We start from the raw sequence: 21,637 nt of genomic DNA on the forward strand, positions 1-21,637 counted from the left end.
AGTTCAACCTGAAGCTTTAATGACTGACATAGAGTCAAGGTGGTTCAGCTGACCAAGTGGCTGAGCTTGCAGTGTTTTGGTCACAGACTTCATCTTGCCTTTGGTGAGTGCGATACTGAATCAGTTGATTTGAAGTAAGAAAAAATATGGTAGGCATAATGTTAAATACAAAGTTTATAGAATCAGCTACAGAGCTAAATATGTCTATTGACCATCAGACAAGTATTTTCATAAGTGATAGCCAACTTATAGATCTACCAGTTATGCAACTGAAACGTACATAAACTATCGGTCTTATAATGGATTGCATTTATATATTTTCTAGACACTCTCACATTCACACACTGGTGGAGGCAAACCACAGTTGTAGCCACAGCTGCCCTGGGGCAGACCGACAGAAGTGTCAGGTGTGTGTCTGTGCTTGTATTAGACTGAGGATTGTGACTGAGGACTCAGCTGACACATGACAGAGATACATTTTTAAATGTATCTCTGTCATATCACTGCAGTCACTGCTTTCATACAGTGGGAGCAAATCAATAATTACATTTCTAGCTACTTATTGGCAGTTTGTGTAGAGAGTGAAGCTGACCCTCTTAAATGGTGGAAGGAACATGAAGTTGCCTATTCAGCAGTGAGATGCCTGGCCAAGAAATACCTTTGTGTGCCACCAGCTCCCCATCTGAAAGCATTTGTAGTTGCAGTTGGAACATTGTAACCTGCCACAGGACATCCTTAAAGCCCGATACGGTTGCCAGATCAGCTTTCCTGGTATATATTCTTTAAGATGTACAGTTTTGGCCTGACATGTTGTTTGTGCTAGTGCTGTAGGATATCACAGAGTTTGGTATCGATCTGATACCAAGTAGATTAAGGGAAGTATTACCGATACTGATACTTTCAACCTATTAACTAATTCACTGCCAGCCATTGGCAGTGAATGAGTTAAACCCATTGACTCATTCACTGCAATTGACGGCTATAGACGTCAATGGCAGTGAATGAGTTAAGTGAGCTTATGTTAGGGAGAGCAGTGTGTCATGATTTATGAGCTGAATCATTGTACATTTGCCGTATTCTGAAAGCATTTTAATGAACACCAAACAGTCAAGAGTCTGGACACACCTTCTCATTTAATGTTTTTACCACTATCTACATTGTAGATACATACTGAAGACATCAAATATATGAAGCAAGATATATGGAATTACCTAGAAAAGAAAAAAAGTATTTAGTAACTCTAAATATGTCTTATATTTTAGATTTCTCAAGAAGCCACCCATTGTTGACTGCGCTGCAAACCCTTGGCCTTCTCTCAATAAGCTTCATGATGTAGTCACCTGAAATGGTTTTCACTTCACAGCTGTGCCTTGTCAGGGTTCATTTCTGGAATTTCTTGCCTTCTTAATGGTGTTGGGACCATCAGTTGTGTTGTGCAGAAGTCAGGTTTGTACACAGCTGATAGCCCTATTTGACAACTTTTAGAATTCATATTATTGCACAAACCAATCAGCTAAGTAAAGAGAAACAACAGTTCATCATTAATTTAAGAACTGAATGTCACTCAGTCCAAAAAATTGCTAAAACTTTCAATGTGTCCAAAAGTACAAGCAGGAGAGATTTGATTGGGCCAAGAAACACAAGGAATGGGCACTATACCAGTGGAAATCCCTGCTTTGGTCTGATGAGTCCAAATTTGAGATCTTTGGTTCCACTCGCCCTGTCTTTGTGTGATGCAGAAAAGGTGAACGGATGGTCTCTGCATGCATGGTTCCCACCGTGAAGGAGGAGGTGTGATGGTGTGGGGGTGCTTTGTGGGTGACACTGTTGGGGATCTGTTTTTCTTTTTTAAGATCAAGCTGTGTTAGTATGCGTAGAGTGCTGAATCATTCTTTTAGCTATTGGAAAGTGATCTGCCTCAGAAGTCTGGGTTTTGCCCAATTAGTTGCTGCCTCAATTTTCTCTTATCTTTATTTTAATGGGAGAAATGTTTTGTCACTCATTCAAGTGACGTCTTCAGTCTCCGCAGTTTCCCGAAACAAACACAACTGACTTTGAGTTTATTTTCATGATCGTTAGTATGAAAATTCTTAAGATCATTAACCAGTGGTCATGATAACATTCACATAGATTTGGGGAATGACTGCAAGCACATCACTCCCCATATATTCTCGATATCACTGAACTTAATCCTAACCCAGTTAAGTCATTTTGCTTTTTTTCTAGGTCACAAATGTAATGGAAAAAACTAATAAGCTATTTCATGTAGGGCTGCAGCTATCGATAATTTTAGTAATTGTGAGTAATCTATCGATTATTCAATAGACTCTCCATTGCCACCTAGTGGGCATTTAAGGTGTTCGGCAGGGGTTAGCCACAAGTGCAAGATCCTTGCAGCTTGCAGCTTTAATCTTCTTTATTTCCTCTTGTTTTTGAAAGCTGAGTTTAATTGCACTACCACACCCGGGCCTGATTACTGCCAGGCCTGTTGAATCAAGAGATCGCTTAAATAGAACCAGTCTGATAAAGTGAGGTAGGCTAAAAGATGTCACATAGCAACACATCATGCCCTGACCTAAAGAAACAGCTGATAAACAAAGGCATTGACGTTTATCAGTCTAGGAACGGTTACAACAACATTTCTTTAGGGTTTAGTACTCCAGTGAACCAGAGTGAGAGCCATTATCCACAAATGGAAAATCTTGGAACAGTGATGAACCATCCCAGGAGTGACTGGCCTACCAAAATGTCTCCCAGAGCACGCTGAAAACCCATCTAGGAGGTCACAAAAGAACCCAGAACAACATCTAAAGGCCCCAGCTTATCGTAAAGTCTGCATAATACCACATCACTGCTAATCGAGCACTTTACTCTCAAACTGCAAGCGTACTTGTGGTTCCTAGCATATTTAAAAGTACAATGGGAGGTGGCACCGTTTTAGCTCAGTGGGTGAGCAGGCGACCATATGTATTATGGCCAGAGAGCAGTACCGGCCTACCAGCTGACCCACAGAATAGCTCAGTTTTCCCTCCTGGTCTTCTGGCCAACCCCTTCTGAATTATTGCTGGTCTCCAGTTGGGCCCCTGACCTGCTTACTCTCCACCCTTGACCTCCTGGTTAACCACGAGGAGGCCACTATAATTTATAATTTTAGATAATTTTGAGACTATCATCCATCCCTACTGCTCGCCTATTTGAATGTCATCATTTGGGTCTTTTGCTCAGCAAAATCACAGACTGCACCTCTTAAGTTCATCCTCGTGGCAGTATACTCATCCTGCGGTCTTTTTGCCTTCTTCTTTTGAAGCACCTTTTTTTTTTTCCTTTTGTTTTGGTTTGGTAAGCAAACCAAATGTTTAATGTTTGAAACACTGTAAACCTATGTAAAAGTGTAAAGTAAAGTGTGCGTGTTAGTCCCCATAGGGAAATAGTTCCTCTGAATTTAACCCATTCACCCAGTGAAGCAGTGGGCAGCCACCAGTGCAGCGCCCGGGGAGCAGTGTGTAGGGACGGTACCTTGCTCAGGGGTACCTCAGGGTAGCCATTCAGTGGAGTCGATCCCCCGACCTTCCGATCATGGGGCCACCACTCTACCTACTGAGCTATCCCTGCCCCCATGTAATGGTGTGTGTGTGTGTGTGTATTGCACACATATATATATATATATATATATATATATATATATATATATATATATATATATATATATATATATATATATATATTAGGGGTGCAACGATACACAAAATTCACGGTTCGGTTCGATTCGATACTTTGGTGTCACGGTTCGATATTTTTTCGATACAAAAAAATGTTCATGCCTTTTTAATTTGTCATTTATTAAAATTATAAATATATATTTTAACTCAAAAGTACAGTTTTTAAATTTAATGTTGCTGAAACAAAAGTAATTAAAAAAATAAATCTGATTGAGGAATCACTCATCTTTGGAAAAGAGAGTTTATTACAGAGAAATGGCTCTTTCCAAAATAAAAGCTATACTATACGCTTCTTCTGGGCTATATTCTCAGCAGCATATTGTAGCGGGTCAGGGCTGTTCGGGGTTCTGTTTGTACAGTTATGTTTTGTTTATGTTGCCATAGTGACGAGTGACGCCCTCTCGCTGAGACGGTGTGTTCTTCCAGGGTCAGAGGGCGCCCTGTGTGTTGTTGTTGTTGCTGTGCGGTTGCCGCGCTGAGCAGTTAGCTAGCGGCAGTGTTCTTCTGCAGATGTCAATAAACGGCTGTGCTCCCTGGCTAGCTCACGGGAAGCAAGACCAAACGATACCTCCGTCTCCTCGTTGTCTGAGCTCGCCACATTGGTGTCAGAAGTGGGATGATGGTGGCACCCCATGTTCTGACCCGAGTGACTTTTCCCCCGCCGGTCGTGACCGGCCGGTGCGCCAAAAGAAGGCACCTGGACATTTGCAGGACTTTGTGTGGGGTAATGGGGTAGTCGGGGACGACTGACCCCTTAGGTGGGGGCTATGTAGCGGGTCAGGGCTGTTCGGGGTTCTGTTTGTACAGTTATGTTTTGTTTATGTTGCCATAGTGACGGGTGACGCCTTCTCGCTGCGACGGTGTGTCCTTCCGGGGTCAGAGGGCGCTCTGTGTGTTGTTGTTGCTGTGCGGTTGCCGCGCTGAGCAGTTAGCTAGCGGCAGTGTTCTTCTGCAGATGTCAATAAACGGCTGTGCTCCCTGGCTAGCTCACGGGAAGCAAGACCAAACGACACCTCCGTCTCCTCCTTGTCTGAGCTCGCCACAATATTAAACATATCAGGTTCCCATAAGGAGAATCATGTGCTAACGGCTGTCTAAATGACTCGGGTAAAGTTTGTAGCATGCATGCTTGTTGTTTTTGTCTGCTTCCACTTGTCTTTGCACTAGGATGATGTCGGTGTAAATGTGCAGTCATATTCGTTGTGTTCCCACTAGTGCTGTCAGCGTTAATCTCGTTGAAATGACGTTAACGCCACAACACGGCAAATCTCCGTTAACGAGCTACCCCTGCATGGGGCTAGACGGCCAACACGTTAACGAGCTAACTGCGCTAACACACTAGTTCCCACCCATGTAATTGAGCATTGCATGGCACATCCAACATACTGTTTTACTTTAGTCCATGACGCGCTTACCTTCAGGGTCATAGTCACATGAAAACCAAAATAATTCCAAACGCCAGATCTGAATGAGGGTGGGGGAGGTTCAATTTGCCATGTTGCAAGGAGAGCTTAACTTCTGTCTCGCCAGCTTGCCCTGCGCTCTTCCTTCTGACTATGCTGTCTGTGTTGAGCGCTCAGTGGATCTGCGCTCGACAGTGCAGCCTAGGCGGAGTAGTCGAACGCAGATACACTGAGCGCTCAACACAGACAGCATCGTCAGAAGGAAAGTTGATAAAATAAATTACAAATTTTGTATTGTTCGATACATATGCGTACCGAACCGAAAGCACTGTATCGAACGGTTCAATATCGATACGAGTATCGTTGCACCCCTAATATATATATATATATATATATATATATATATATATTAGAGCTGGGCGATATGAGATTTTTTCATATCACGATATGTTTTTTTCATTTCAGGCGATAACGATATCTATCACGATTAGGGCTGGGTATCGTCACTGATTTCTAGAATCGATTCAATTCCGATTCACAAGGTCCCGAATCGATTAGATCCACGATTCGATTTAATTCGATTTAATTCGATTCGATTCGATTTAAATCTGGGATATTTTGACAGTCAGAAATATTATAATTCAGATCAGTACATTTACATATTTTTGTATCAATAAAAAGGAAGCTGACACACGCAAGACTTTATCAAAGGTGTGAGCGTCACAGCAGATACCTTTGTGTCAAAGTAGCTGAAGATAAAACACAGAAAAACATGAAGGTGATTTTCCTGGCCTGGGATTTTATAAAATATTCTGCAGTACATCAAAAACGAAAGAAAACCATTAATCAACATATGAACATTACCTCTGAAGTTACAGCGGTTTTATTAGAGACATGGTTAAGCGTTTTGCATTTTGAATAATTTTAAAAAGTTTAAATCTGTTCAGTATTGAACAGCAGAAATGAGGTTTTCTTTTCGGAAGAATGTAAAAGGGAAAAAAATAGCGGCTGACAGCGCTGTAAACAACAGTAGACTTGTGCGTAACAAGCAAGCGAATAATGAAGAAAGGGAAACTGTTCTTGAAGTACAGAGATAGAGAGAGAGAGAGAGAGAGCTGTGCATCGCGGTGGAAGCAAAACAGTAAAAGTCAGAGTGAATACATGACGATGTTTATGTGAATCTTCTTTTGCTGCTGGTTCGGTCAATATTGTTTGGAGAGAGATCAAACTAAGAGCTTTAGAATCGGCGCATAAAGGGCGTGAACACAAAGCTTGGACCCGCCGACACATCAGAATCAGCAAGCTGTCGGCTTTCAGCCCCGGCCGTGTCCTTGCTGTCGGGTGAGAAAGGCGACATCTCACTGATTCTGATCCGCGGGTCGCGCTGTGTGTTTAAGTCTATGTGCAGAATCCGTGTTCCTGCTCTCATTTACTGTCTTAACTGTTTGGTGGTTCTTGAAATTTTGTGAGATGTCACCAGAGATTCTGGCATTTCGGGCAAAATAAATTTATATTAAAAAAATCGATTCAGGATTTTAATGAATCGATTCAGGATTTTAATGAATCGATTTTACGTTATCCAAGCCAGAATCGATTTTAATCGATGAATCGATTATAAAAACCCACCCCTAATCACGATATAAGCCAAATAACTATATTTGTAAGATTTAAATGTGCCGTTGCTCACAAGTAAAATGTGAAATAATCAGCAGCTTGTTTTTATTTAAATATTTATTTCCCATAATAAGTTCAACAAGGTAGATGTACTTAAGGAACATGAGACTTTTTCAGATAAATAAAGGCAAATATTGCAAACTACACAAAAGGCAGCCGCTAAAGCGTTTAAGTTTCAAAATAGAACAAACGAAACAGACTAATTTGTCAATTCCACTTAGAAACAAAATATTAATTCTAAAAATAAATCTTAGTTTGTTTTACAGAAGAACAGACAAAACTGACTAACTTTTGTCAATATCAAATAAACTGAGAACTAAAAGGAAATTCTCAATCTCTCCTTGTTGTATAGCTTAGCTTTTCAAACAGTTTTAACAGTTACTTTAGTCTGACAAAAGCCGAATGACGAATTAGCGCTTCCAGTCAGAGACTGAGGCTACGTCCACACGTACACGGGTATTTTTGAAAACGGAGATTTTCCGTTTTCGTTTTAAAAATAATCCCGTCCACACATAAAGGCAGAAATGAAGGAAAACGCTGCTATGAACATGCCAAAGCAGCAGGTGGCGCTAGATTCCTAACCGTGCAGAAATGTTGGCCAATCAGAAGTCTAGAAGCCTTGGTGGGAAAAAGTAAACAAAGCTGGGGCATAGAAGCAGAACCGAGTCGTATGTGTGGACGGACAGTAACTGTGTGTATATGTAAGCATTTAAACACTGCAGAGAGTAGAATTAACAGTAACAGTATTGTAGAAATTCATTTCACCAAAACAATAACGTGGCGCACAGTGTGACGCATGCACCAGTTTATTGTATTTCCAGACTTGCTTTCGGCACAATTTACAGTGCACGCTACTCTATTTTTGTCAGACTTGAAATAGCCGAAATACCTTCACACTACGGAACTTCTTTGGCTCTTCCGTTCGACAATCTCTCCGGCATTGGAACCATCATCTGTTTTCTCTTCGGTCACGCTCGGTTGATTTTTCTAGTCGGCACACTCATTTCCTCCATTACGCGCTGGCTCCATTACCCGCTGGCTGCTTCCCAAACAAACACACGTGTGGCTTGGCACTTGTGCTGTACGTAACAAGTCACGCGACGTGACGCTGCGGCTGTGATTGGTTCGGCTCTGCGCTACTTAATTTGGATTGGCTGACCTTTTTTTTTTTTTTTTTTAAAGAGGACAAGAGCGGCGAGGTCTATCGCGATAGCTTAATTTCTCTATCGAGTAAAAGTTATATCGCGATACATATCGTTATCGTTCTATCGCCCAGCTCTAATATATATATATATATATACAGAAAGTCAGCAGGTGAATATTGTGCAATATGGAGGGCATAAAATATTGTAGTTTTGAGGGAGCCTGCGACGAGGCTGCCATACTCGGCGACATCTTAGTCAAAAAATGCAGCAGTTCAAAAAGATGTTGATCTAGCTGAGAGCAGTCTTTGATATGTGTTTCTCCATAAATGTAACTTTTCTTCACAACTTCTGACATCATCAGCAACATTAATGCCACGACACCTTTAAAAAAATCCTCAAAGAAGTATCTGTCACATTGTGTCTTAGCAGGAACAGGCTCCAATACTTCGACTTAAGACTGTCAGCAGTCTCAGTGGGACATGGGCCATTGCAATTGGTCATAATTCACCTATGACCTAATAAATATGTTTTTTACCAAAAGAAAACCTGTTTTGTTTTTTTTAATATTTATTTTGATAACTTGATATAAATCCTACAAATCCCTCATGGGCTGTTAAGGATGGGCTTGTTGTTAAAGCTCCAGTAGGTGTGAACATTTTGGTTCTGCTTATGTAAGGAGCAGGAAATGAAATATCATAGCCTTTATGTCTACTTCTTTATCGCTTTATCCCACACCACCTCGACTCCTCATCTGTCCTTGTCCAATACCCTCTTCCTATTTAATCCTCGGAAGTGTTGCCAGTGTGCTCAGTGGTCTCCCAGCAACGGAGAGCAGTGATTTTATAAAGACAAATGGTTGGGGAGAAGAAATGCAATCTATGCAAGTTGACCTTTTTAAGGGGAGGGAGGAGGAGCTTTTAGCAATGCCAGGGTTATAGCCTCTATTCTGTGTTTTAAAGGTTGAGTTGTTGCAATAGAGATCTCAGAAAATCAAAGTTATTCAAACTAATTAACTATATTTTTAATGCTTTCCATGTGCATTTTATCTAGCTAGAATGAAAGCCTTTTACATTTAATTAGTCCATAATTTACTGTTTATTTAACCTGTAATGCACAATGCATCATGGGTTTAATAAAGAGCTTGGGTTGGACGTTATCATTTCTCCGGGAAACTTCTATAGAGATTGAACTTACTTTCCTGCACCAGCCACAGTCTGAGTTTTCATTTGGAGGTTTGATACTCACATAAGGCTGAAGCTGTATGGTCACACTACTAACTCAGTCAAACCAGTGCCTCTCTGTAAGTGGGACCTGAAGCTAACAGGTCCTACTCAAATTCTGAAATTCACACATCCACAAAAACAAAACTGTAACACCATTTCAGCAATCACATCACTCAGATTAGGTTATTGTACTTGGCCCTAAAAATCTTTGAAACATGATGTCTAACCAGAACCAGATCTGTGTAGCATTACCTTGGGCTGTTGTTTTTTTTTTTTTTTTTTACTTTATTGTGCTTATTAAACAAACTACTACTTTCTTACAGTTGTGCAATATCTCTAAAATTAGAAACATTGTGTCACCCCTGATGTTAAAAAAACTTTTTTATGAATGTATTTTGGATGTATTTTATTATTGTCGGACTGTCTCAAAAATTCTAATAAGACTTCGCGCCCCTCTTCTGTGGAACCAGCTCCCAGCTTGATTTTGGGAATTTTGTCTCCATTAGTACAGGGTTTTTACCTCATATAAATATAAAGTGCTTTGCAATGACTGCTGTTGTGATTTCGTACTATATAAATAAAACTGAATTGAACTCTTAAAGAAAGCCTTGCCGAGACTTGTGCAGCTATAGTTATGCGAGGTACTATGTGTGCCCCTTGTGTATGAGAAAGAAAAGAGAGAAAGAAATGGTACACCAGTTGTCAGAGTGAATCCTTGTCAGATGAAGCGGAACAGGCCAGTTAAATAAAGATCCAGAGCGGAGATAGTGGGATTAATTGGCCATAATTGGTTAATGTGGTGGTGCTCTAGAATCCATTATTGTAAATGTAAAGTTCAACAACAACGTTGAACGAGATCCAAAGTGTAATTAAAGTGGTGGGTGGGCTCTTTTATAACTTTAGAGAAGCCAATTGAGTCTAATAATAGATTAAATGCTCGGTTGATTCTGTCACTTTCAGCATCTATATGTATATTAAAATCACACACAATAGTTATTTGATCTGAAGTGAGTACTAAATCAGAAAAAAAGTCAGTGGGTTTTTGAGTTTTCCAATTAGGATGGACAAGGCTAAGAGTTAGACTTTCAAATTAAAACTCCATCTGGGTCTATGGTTAAATTTACAATTTACAATAATGGATTACACAGCAGTTGGGAATAGATTTCACCACAGTAGATGTCTTTCTAAGTGTTAGAACTAATTTAAAGATATAATTAATCGTTTTTTGTCATCTTCAATGCCATGTACAAACAGTGTGGAGCAGTTACCTGAACTCTGCTCCATCCAAGGTCGATTATCGTGTTGATAATTTTACATCTTCACGGTATCTGACCCTGGACACTGTAGTTCCTCTGAAAAAGAAAGTCTTAAATCAGAAGTACTTGACTCCTTGGTATAACTCTCAAATGTGCACCTTAAAGTAGAATTAATAATTCGCAAGCTGCAGAGGAAATGGCATCCACTAATTTAGAAGATGGTAAATGGCCTGTATTTGTATAGCGCTTTACTAGTCCCTAAGAACCCCAAAGCACTTTACACATTCAGTCATCCACCCATTCACACACTGGTGATGGCAAGCTACATTGTAGCCACAGCTGCCCTGGGGCGCACTGACAGAGGTGAGGCTGCCGAACACTGGCGCCACCGGGCCCTCTGAAAATTCTAGAAAGAGTAGTCGTCAAACAGCTAACTGATCGTCTGCAGAGAAATGTGTCAAGGTGAGCTGTGTGGCAGGCAGGGGTTGGACCCAAACGCTAGACTCAAAGATGGTAAACTTAGCTTAAAGTGTCCCAAAAAGTTGATTCTGTTCATCTGGACATAGCTTTTTTTAGTGGGAGAAACTTTTCGTCACTCATCAAAGTGACTTCTTCAGTGTCAGCTGACTGCTGGTTTTCCCAACCTTATAAGCAGTACATTTGCACAATAACTGAGACTAGCCCACTGAATGAACAGTGGGCTGTGAGGTCAGTTCTTTGATCATTTAACTTAAAGTGTCAGCTTTACTGCTGGAAAAAACGAACTAAAACTAAGTACATACGTACAACAAGAAACAAACGAAAGATAAACTGGAACTAAGGATCTTGAACTTGGAGCACATGACATGACAATACATTACAAATGTAAGTTTGAGTAGTGAAAATGTCCATACTGAGCACCATACTGGGCAGTGGGCACCTTGACTGGTCTGCAGCTTTGCAGACGCATATGCACTGCACAATTCTCACACCAGTTTGCACTTGCCTAATTTTCCTGCTTCTAATACATCAGCTTTGAAGACAAAATTGTTGCAGGTTTTTTTAATATACATATATAATATAAAATGCAGGCATAGGTCGTGTCCAAATTCATGGGCTGCATCCTCCTGAGGACCCGGCCTTCGCGGTCTACGTGGGCCGGGTCCTCAGAAGGTCGGGTAGGCCGGAAGTAAACGGCTGTGAAATTGGACGGTCTAGCCTTCTGATTTGCGTCACCGCTGTGTCGGTGGAGTTTAATAAACTCGGCTGTCTGCTCCTTGCTATCTAAAATATAACAGGACACTGGCGTAAATTCTCGACCATCTCACACTTCTGTTTAATCAGTTTTCTGTTTGACGTTTAGTCAGCTGTGTGAAAACCAAGGAGGAACCCACCCGGGGGATTAATAAAGTTTTATTTTATCTAATCTAATAACTTTAATCTCAGCCAAACAGATTTACTCACGAACAAATAAAACACTGAAAAAAGCCCAACAATAACATTTTTAGTTTTTCTAAGTGACTTATATATTACATTTAACCCGAGCAGCGAAAGTCCGCGGTGATCTGAAAATGATGTGCCGGGAGTTGTGCCGTTCTCGGCGGCTTTAGTGACCCTCGAGCTCCCGGCTAGCTATCGAGCTGGTGGGTAACAGACGTCTCTGAAAACGTCGAAACACTTTTGGAAATATGCGATATTTTGATAAACCGAGCAGATATTTGAAGTTTACACACCCACATTCTCGCCTGAAAATATGTTAAAAGTTTATTTTGTGACCCAGAAAGATTAATAAGAGTAATTTTAAAACTTAGTAGCGGCCGCCATTATTGGAAACTGGAGTTTGGCTGGGCCACGCTATGAATTCTGGGATATGGTGGGCCACGAAGGACACACCCGACCCATCCTTCAAATTCGGGGAAAAGGAGGACGCATTTGTCGGCTGCATTCGGAGGAGTCTACGAATTTGTACAGCCTTCGGCGCGTCGCTGTGACGTAATCGGTGTACAAATGCGTCCTCAGGAGGATGCAGCCCATGAATTTGGACACGACCATAGTCAGAAGATGTTCTGAACATGTAATTTGTTATGCTGGCCTCCCAAAGTGCACAAAAGGACTATTTATTTAAAAAAAAACAAATAAAAGAAAACATGGTAGATGGTAAAGCAGTCCCTGTCTACTTAGAGACAGAGACTCGTTTTGCATGCACTGGATGACTTTTGCTTTTGTACAGAGTGCAATTTTACTTTGCTTTGGTGGCCATGTTTGCCTTGTTGTCTTCTGCAGTTACTTGTGGAGGCAGGAAAATAGCTGCCGCTGGGTTTTAGTGGGCACCTGGATTGGAATGAAACACACCTCTCCCTTGTGCCATCACAACACTTTGTTAGCTGTGAAGACAGCGTGGAAGTTGCTGTAGATCGAAAGTTCTCTGGTGTCCATCCAACCATTACACTGGTTGGATGGACGGCTTCTTTATCCACAGGTCTAAAAGTCAAAACCAGAGCCAGAATTAGTGTGTACTCTGAATTGTGAGCTAGTGCAATTGAATTAGTGATGTTGTGGTATGTGAGTACTTCAAAATATCCAGCTTGGAAACATCTTTGGGCTTTAAAGAGATATGCAACTGAATGTCGCCTTCATAGCAGCGAGAATTGTCACTGAGATTTCCTTAAAAGTGCTTAAAATGTGCTGAAGAGGAAGAAATCATAACAGAAACAATAAAGGCCCAAAACAGAACTTTATAGTAGGAGAAGTCGAAGAGAACCAGAACTTAAAAACAGCCACAGACAAGAAACATTGAGACAGATATCATCCAATACTAGACATTAGTATCTCAGCCTATTGATCAAAATGTTCAACGGTATCAGTAAGGCAGAGGTCAAGGCAGAACAAAACTTCGCCTGCATCAGTATGCAAAATGTCACTGCAGACGCTAAGAAGGGCTGTCTCTTTGGAACAGTTATAAGATGTAAACTGGTAAGTTTCAAATCTTAGCAGTAAACTGTAATTTTCAAATTGGTCTTTAAATTCTTTAAAGAAGAGAAGGGTCAAGATTTTTTCAAAAAAGAGGGTGGATGACAACATTTTTTATTTAGTTTTTTTAAACCTGTCCTGTCCGGCAGTTTTAGCAAACAGATTCAGTTCAGTTTTATTTATTTAGCACCAAATTACTATAACAGTTGTCTCAACGTGTTTTATGTTGTAAAATAAAGAGCCTACAATGATACAGAGAAAAAAGAGAAAACCAATTAGATGAGCCCCTGTAAGAAGTGCTTTGGCGACAGAGGGGAGTGGGAAAAAATCTCTTTTAACAGGAAGAACCCTCCAGCAGAACCAGGCTCAGGGAGAGGTGGCAATCTGCCACCACTGTTTGGCAGTAAAGGGAGGAAGATAGGACAAAAGACATGCTGTGGACAGGAGCCAGATATTAATATGAACTAATGATTAAATGCATTTCATTAAAATGGGATTCCTCCAGAAGCCTAGATCTACTGCAGCATAGCTAATTGAGGATTCCAGGTCACCTGACCCTGCCCTAACTATATGCTTTATCAAAATGGAAAGTTTGAATTCTAATCCTAAAAGTAGAAAGTATGTCTGCTGCCCAAATCCAAACTGGTTGCACAAGGCTGAAGCCTCTTAACCCCCATTCCACTTTAAATACCCTTGGAAACACAAGTAAGCTCCCAGTCTGAGAGTGACGTGCTCTAATGGGGTGGTGCAGTACTTTGTTTTTAAATTCAATTTTGGATTTAACCAGGGAGCCAATAAAAGGAAATATGTTCTCGCTTTCTAGTCCCTGTCAGCGTTCTGCTGCATCATTTTGGATCAGCTTTTCAAGGAGTTCGGGGAAACATCCTGATAATAATGAATTGCAGTAGACCAGCCTAGAGGTAATAAATGCATAAACTAGTTTTTATGTCTTTAAGACATTTCTGCAGGTTAACTAATTGGGGTGTGTTATCTGGCTTCAGAGATAGATAAAGTTGGGTATCATCTGCATAGCAGTAAAGATGTATGCTATGTTTTCTAAAGACACTGTCTGCATAGACAGAACTGGTCCTACCATGGAACCCTGTAGAACTCCGTTATTAACCTTAGTTGACTACAAATTTAATTCTAGGTCACATTAATCTGGAGAGAATATCTGCCTCAATAAAAAAAACAGTTGGATGAATTTGTTTTAGGGGGAGCTCGGCTTTAGTCTCATCTACCTATGTGCCTTACAGGTGGCCAGGGTTGGTCTTTGGATCTCTGGCGACTTTTCAGGGAGCTGGAAAGCTGGGGCTGCTGTTTCTGGGTATCTGTGTGTCTGCCTTGATTGGTGGTGGTGGGGAGCATGAGTGATTACTGCCTTGCTGTCCTGGGATGTTAGGTCTGGGATCCTTGTAGTCATTGGTGCTTGCACTGGGCTGGGTGGCTTGCCTCTTCTGCGTGGTTTGGGTATGGATCTGTGGCCCTGGCACTCAAACATGTAGGGTGGGTTCTCCTTAGTCTCCTTCAGAATGTCTGATTTACGCCTCTGGGGTCCTTGGTTGTCTGCAGGTCCTTTCTGGGGGGGTCTTTGGCTATTTGCCTCTCAAGTTTATCTGCACCTTAGACATTGAGGGTTTTAGGAGGGAGGTGTGGATGGGCTCTGTTGACCAGCTAGTTAGGCTGGCAGATGGAGTATGTAGCCACTGTAATTCTATCATTTTGCAATCTGCCCCTACAGGTTGGAGTGGGTGGAAATCATTGAGCCACGGACACGGGAGCATATGTATGCCAATCTGCTAACGGGTGAGTGCGTGTGGGACCCACCACAGGGTGTTTGCATCAAGCGTACCGGTGAGAACCAGTGGTGGGAGCTGTTTGACCCCAATACTTCACGCTTCTACTACTATAACGCCTCCACCCAACGCACAGTGTGGCATCGGCCTCAGGGATGTGACATCATACCCTTGGCCAAGCTGCAGACTCTGAAGCAGCACACAGATGCCACCATCACTCGTCCTCCAGGTGGCGGGCGGCGAGCATCTGCTGACAACAGCCCAGGACGGAACAGCGAAGTCAGCCGAGAAGGAAGCACCTCGTCCTCCCTTGACCAGGAGCTGTCCGAAAAACAAGGCAACAGAGAGGAGGCAGATAGGTAAGACTGAGTTAGTTACAGGTATACAGCACACTAGAACAATGCTTAGGGTAATGTTCAGCCTTTAGAATGGCACTGTGCAACCTCTATGATGCACCCCCCCCCCCCCCCTCCCCCAGTCTACCCAAAAAAAACCCACTTAGTTATGTGAATATGAGACAAGAACACATGTATTTCTCACTTTCAACACAGATTTTTTTAACGGCATGACAGTAAGTCATACAATAGTGGTACTTTACCTTTTTACTTCAGATCTACAAGTCTGTTATGCCATATCATTTTTATCTGCACGTTGAAGCTTTATCATGGAAAGAAGAAGCCATATGTGAATATGATGTAGAAACACCCATCTTCTCTGGGCAAAAACCCATGTCAAAATGACTGAAACAAAAACGAAAACTGTTCTGTGGCCAGAGAAATAAAAACATTCTCATGAAATCATTTTTTAAAAGCATGTGTGCAACATCCTCTAAGCTTTAGAGGAGAAAGACCATCCAGCTTGTTATCATTTCTCAGTTCCAAATTCTGCGACAGTGCCTATATAACTGGTAGGTTGTACGTATTGAAGGTTTTAGATCAAAATATGCTCCCATCCATCCAGTGTCTTTTTTGTAGATGTTTAAGCATTTCCACATACTGAAAAGATGCTGCTGATGCACGCTCTGATCTAGTCTGTTCCCTGAACTCAAACTCTAATTTTAAAATTATTTTCAAACCTTGCTGAATTTTTCGAATCCAGTTGCTGTTTGTCTTTTGGTCTTTCTGCCTTTTACTTTTGTTTCTGTAACTGAAAAGAATGCTCTGTTGTGATTGAGTGACTGGCTCACAGAAATATAACTTCCTTTCAGAAACCCTTTGGTTGCGTTTGCAGTATGCCTTGGGACGTTACCCACTGGTATTTTAAACTGCTGTCCAATCACGTTTGCCGCATTTGGTCAAATCTGAGCAGAGTTTAGTCCTGCGCAGTTCAGATTATATTCTACTACTACTATCAGCAGTGACATCATCATTAAATGGTAGTGATCCCGTTCTGTTGCAGGCATATTACTTCATATCATGAGCTTTTGCTCTCTTTCTGCATGCTTTTCTCTTCCCATCATTTAGGAACAAGTTAATCTTGGTTTTATTACCTTATAATAACAATCACTTTCAGATAAATGTGATTATGAGGTATTTTCTAATAATTACAAGATTAATTGTAACAGAGTAACTGGAACAGGAATTGATAAGTTCAAAATGAACTTTAATATCCTCTAACTGCATCTATTCTTTTCTTTTTCAAAATGTCTCTCCTCTCTTTTTTTCTGCTCTCTTCTACCAGGACCTCTCCCTTCAGGTGGAATACTGGTACAAAAGAGCGAATGCTGATCAAGGTGACAGACAGAGAGCCCAGCTTCTTGGCCCATCAGGGAAATGGTTACTCTCCCTGTGACCCCTCCAGCCCTAGCACTCCTTCTGGAGGGGGCACCACCTCACGAGCTCGCTGTCCCTCTGGAGGAAACCCTTCTTCAGAACCTGACAGCTCCCCAGTTCTTTATGCCGACCGCCGTCAGTCTCCTTTTCTTAAGCGGGCAGAGCTGGGTGGCTCAAACACCCATCGACTCACTTCAGCTGACTCCCAGCCTCCTTCACCCCGCTACACCTATGAGCCCCCACTATATGAGGAGCCGCCAACAGACTTTCAGCCCCCACCCATCTATGAAGAGCCTCCCACTGACATGCACCTCTCTGATTCTTCTTCCTTCTACAGCACTGGCAAGTCACCTGCTCGAAAATCTTCAGTCCCCCTTTACCACTCCCCCAAGCAGGGACAGTCACCCTATGGCCAGCTGGTTCTGACCAGGCAGAAGTGTCCCGAAAAGACTCAGAGTTTGGAGTACAGTCCTGTGGGCAAGGAATATGTTAAGCAGCTGGTGTACGTGGAGCAGTCTTCTTCTAGTCCTCGATTCAAGACAGCAGACCGTCTTCTGCGTTACGGCACAACCGGTGGCTATGGAAGTTCATATGGGGGGTCCTACACTCTGCAACACAGCCAATCTCTGATCAGAGACCCCCGCCTCCTGCTGGACTACAGTGGAGAGGGTGGAGAGGGAAGCCAGAGGTTAGTTTATGAGGACTCCATATCCTGGACGTCCAGCCAGACACATTCCCTCTCTTCTTCTTCTACAGCCAGGCCTGGGGCTTTCTCTCCCTCTGGCAACCGCAAACGCAAAAGCCGCAAGCCATCCCTCCCACAGGAACTGACTCGGTATGGGGAGGTGGAGCTTACTGGGACAGCATCTGAAGCCATGCTGGCTCAGGCCAGACTTGCTTGGGAGGCTCAGCAGGTGATGAAACAGAGGTGCAGTTGGGATTCTGGGCAGGGAGGTGGTGCTTCCCAAGCTGGCAGCTCTAAAGATGGCTATGAGAGCGACGGAGCAGTGCCTCTGCCATTACCGGGACCAGTGGTGAGGGCGTTCAGTGAGGACGAGGCACTAGCACAGAGCGATGGCCACCACTGGAAACGAAGTACCTTTGAGCGGCTGGGGTTCCCTCAGGCCCTCCTGGAGAAAAGCCTCTCTGTTCAGACCAACCTGGCCTCCCCTGAACCTTACCTTCATCCCTCACAGGTACTGCTGCATGCTAGAATTTTCTAGCCATATTTAGAAGGATAGGATAATTCCATTATTATTGCTTTTGTAGTTCAGTTACCATTGCTAATCTATAACAGCTTTACTTAATGGGGGATTTATTGTGTGTGTGTGTATGAATAAATGTGTAAGAGATGGATAACGTGGCGCCACTTCCTTTGTACAAGAGTAAAGACAGAATTTCCCACTTATGGGGGCTGCCATCTTAATTTTTGGAGTCTGTAAGTCGTTGTGTCAAACTCCCATACACACGCCCCCCCTTGCACTTTCATTTCATTCAATCTGGTGGTGTATTTATTGGAACTGACGGCTCATTAAATTAAGGTAAATACAACCACATGCTGATATTTTAAAAGGCACCCAACATAGCATACTATAGGTCTATGCTACATCATTTTGTAGCCAATAGTTTAAAGCATTAGCTAGCTTAGCAGTAGCTAACACTGTCTCTTTCTCAAAACGAGTCCTTGTGTGTATTTTTGTGTAACTGTAAAATGTTGTCAGTCGCAGCTTAAGTACTGTTAAAGTTCAGCGTATGTATCAAGTCAACTATGCTCAAAATGCACGGACATCTTTCTCCGCCCATTTTATGAAGGATGCATCGGTGTGGACTTGCATGTGCTTGGTACAGCCAATTATTCCAGAATGTATTTTGTTTGAAACTCAAAAGCAACAATGGCAGATGAGAGTGGCCACAAAACTTTAAGTGACATTTAAAATATAACTTTCTGTGACACAAATAAATATTGCTGGGCATCGATTTTGATTTCTCTGATTTGATTCCAATTCACAAGGTCCTGATTTGATTCGATTCGGTTTCGAAATATTATAATTCTGATCATTTATCAGTACATATCCATATATAAAAACAAAGCTGACACTTGTAAGACTTCATCAGTAAGCATCACAGCAGATGAATTTGTGTCGAAGTAACTGAGGATAAAATGCAGAAAAACATGAAGGAGATTTTGCTGGTCTAGCTTTTTATAGCAGACAACCGCCTTAAAAATATTCTGCAGTAGATCAGAAATGGAAGAAAACTATGAATCAGCATATGAACATTACCTGATGCTGCTGAAGTGAAGCAGAGCAAAGTTACAGAGGTTTTATTAGAGACACAACTGAGAGTTTTGCAATTTGGAATCATTTATTAAAGTTTACATTTCTTTGTATTGGACAGCAGAAATGAGGCTAAATTATATATTTCAAATATGTATTATCCCCTCTGGTTACCCTGGTATAAATGCCACTTAATTGCAGTACCTCAGAGCTGAAATAAAGGTGATCTTTCTCCTCTCTGACAGACTACAAGTTCTGAAGTTCCGCTCTTACGCTTTTTGTACACCTCTGCTGACACCTGAAATGTGAACTGTTTAAAAAAAAACCTTTATATACTAACAGATTATCTATTACTGTAAAAACCAACAATAACCTTTGACTCAGTGGTGGTTCTTAAATGGAGAGCTGCAACGATGAGATAATAGTGCCGTTCTGAGGGGTATACATTGAATGAAATTCAACACAGTCTGGCTTGCTTTGCATTAGCTGACTCTATAATACCTAAAACCTTAGTTGGAAATAGGGCTGCCACAAACGATTATTTTGATAGTCGACTAGTCACCGATTATTTTTGCGATTAGTCGACTAATCAGATCATCATCCATTGGATGCAAAACTACAGCTTATTGCACCAGCAGCATCTGGTCTTATATAACTATCATTAGCTTACAGCTTTAAGTGTTTAAGGTATGTGCTAACAAAAAAAAAAGACAAGATGATAGCTTATTAAATTTTAATGAAATTTGCAGATTGTTTCGGTGAAGTTTAATAAACTCAGCCGTCTGCTCCTTGCTATCTAAAATATAACAGGACACCGGAGTATATTCTTGAGCATCTCACACTTCTGATAATCAGCTGTCTGCTTGAAGTTTATTCAGCTGTGTAAAAACTATAACTTTAATCTCAGCCAAACAGATTTACTCAGGAACAAATAAAATACTAAAAAAAAAGGCAAACAATAACATTTTAAAGTTATCTAAGTGACTTATATATCATGTTTAACCTGAGTAGCAAAAGACGGCGGTGGGTTTGAAAACGATTTGCAGGGAGTCCGGTGTTCTCACGGGCTCTAGTGAGCCTTGCCCCACTATCGAGCTAGTGGGTAACAGACGTCTCCGAAAACGTCGGAGCGCTTTTGAAAATATGTGGTGTCTTGATAAACTGAGCCGATATTTGAGGTTTACACAGCTACATTCTCGCCTGAAAATATGTTAAACGTTTATTTTGTGACCCAGAAAGAATAATAAGAGTAACATTAAAACTAACTAGCGGCCGCCATTGTTGGAAACTGAGCTGGGCTGCGCTATGAATTCTGGGACACCGCTTCTTCTTCTTCGGGGTTTAACGGCAGCTGGCATCCTTGTACATGCAGTGCTGCCATCTTCTGTTTCAGTCCGTTATTACACTCTTAAATCCTGCTATTATTCCTGCGTCTTTTGTGATCGTACAAAGCTTCAAACGACGCGTCGACTATTAAATTAGTCGTCGACGATTTTGATAGTCGACGTAATCGTGACTAGTCGACTAATCGTGGCAGCCCTAGTTGGAAATAGTGGGTATCACAATGGTGGTTATGAAGTTTTTCCACTAAGCCAAGCTTTCTGCTTCAAGCTTTCAGTGTACTTGGATAAAAATTGGTGTTTTGTAGATCTCTGTGGAAGAAGCCAAGCTGTTCCTTACTAAAACACAAAACGATCCCCACTTCAGTCAAAGATGTTACCAGATGATTAAAAAAATTATGATGATGCACTGCACACTACATGCTTAAAATAAAAGAATCGGTGAAAATGTGGCGCTTCCAGATGATTTTTAAACTAAAAGTAAACACAAACCACCCCCGACCAGGTTAAGGGCTCAGCACAAGTTACAAGTAAAAAGATCCACACGGAAAACTGACTTTCAGCTAGGGTGTGCTGGCTTTGTAGTACACCCTAGTTCAGTCGTGATGAATCATGGTCACTGACAGGAAAACAGCAAAACATATAGAGACACATGCTAGTCACATTTCTTTATTAATCATGTTACTTTTATTTGGTGGACATCAGCAGTGTTATCACCAAACTGAGGTATTAGCAAAATACTGGACTGATACTACAGGCAGCTGATGATGAGCTTGAGCTTAAGAAGAGAAGCCTGTTAAAGTATAATGCCCATAATAAAAGCACAGTAAGGATAACACTAGTTCGTGACCAGGCAGGCCCAATGACTTTTCTGTTTCTCATATAAAAAAGAGGTTTTAGTGCCTCATTTTCAGTCCCCTGCTGCAGGTCTTAACATTCTTCCAGAAAGGATGTGCTCTAAGCCTTTGTCAGAGCAGTGATTGAATGAACATATGCAGAGGCTCAGACATGATTGCAGACGCGCTGAGAGAAGATGGAAGAAGGATGAGCTGTATGTTTCCTTACATACTTAGGGACTGTCTCT

At 41.6% G+C, this 21,637-nt stretch overlaps 1 protein-coding gene across 8 annotated transcripts in view; it reads left to right on the forward strand.

Annotated features, from left to right (window-relative positions):
* arhgap39 (Rho GTPase activating protein 39) overlaps nucleotides 1-21,637 on the forward strand; it is a 103,133-nt gene that overhangs the window by 52,460 nt on the left and 29,036 nt on the right. For all 8 annotated transcript variants that reach the window (XR_014272219.1, XR_014272220.1, XR_014272221.1 and 5 more), the window contains 2 exons: nucleotides 15,111-15,524; nucleotides 16,846-18,133. Coding sequence is in view for 5 of the 8 variants with exons in the window: in XM_082510282.1 (XP_082366408.1) it covers nucleotides 15,111-15,524; nucleotides 16,846-18,133 (1,702 nt within the window). In the remaining 3 variants the exon portion in view is untranslated. The remainder of the gene's footprint in view (nucleotides 1-15,110; nucleotides 15,525-16,845; nucleotides 18,134-21,637) is intronic.

This window comes from Aulonocara stuartgranti (genome assembly GCF_965226115.1).
Source record: "Aulonocara stuartgranti genome assembly, chromosome: 17".
Lineage (NCBI taxonomy): Eukaryota > Metazoa > Chordata > Actinopteri > Cichliformes > Cichlidae > Aulonocara > Aulonocara stuartgranti.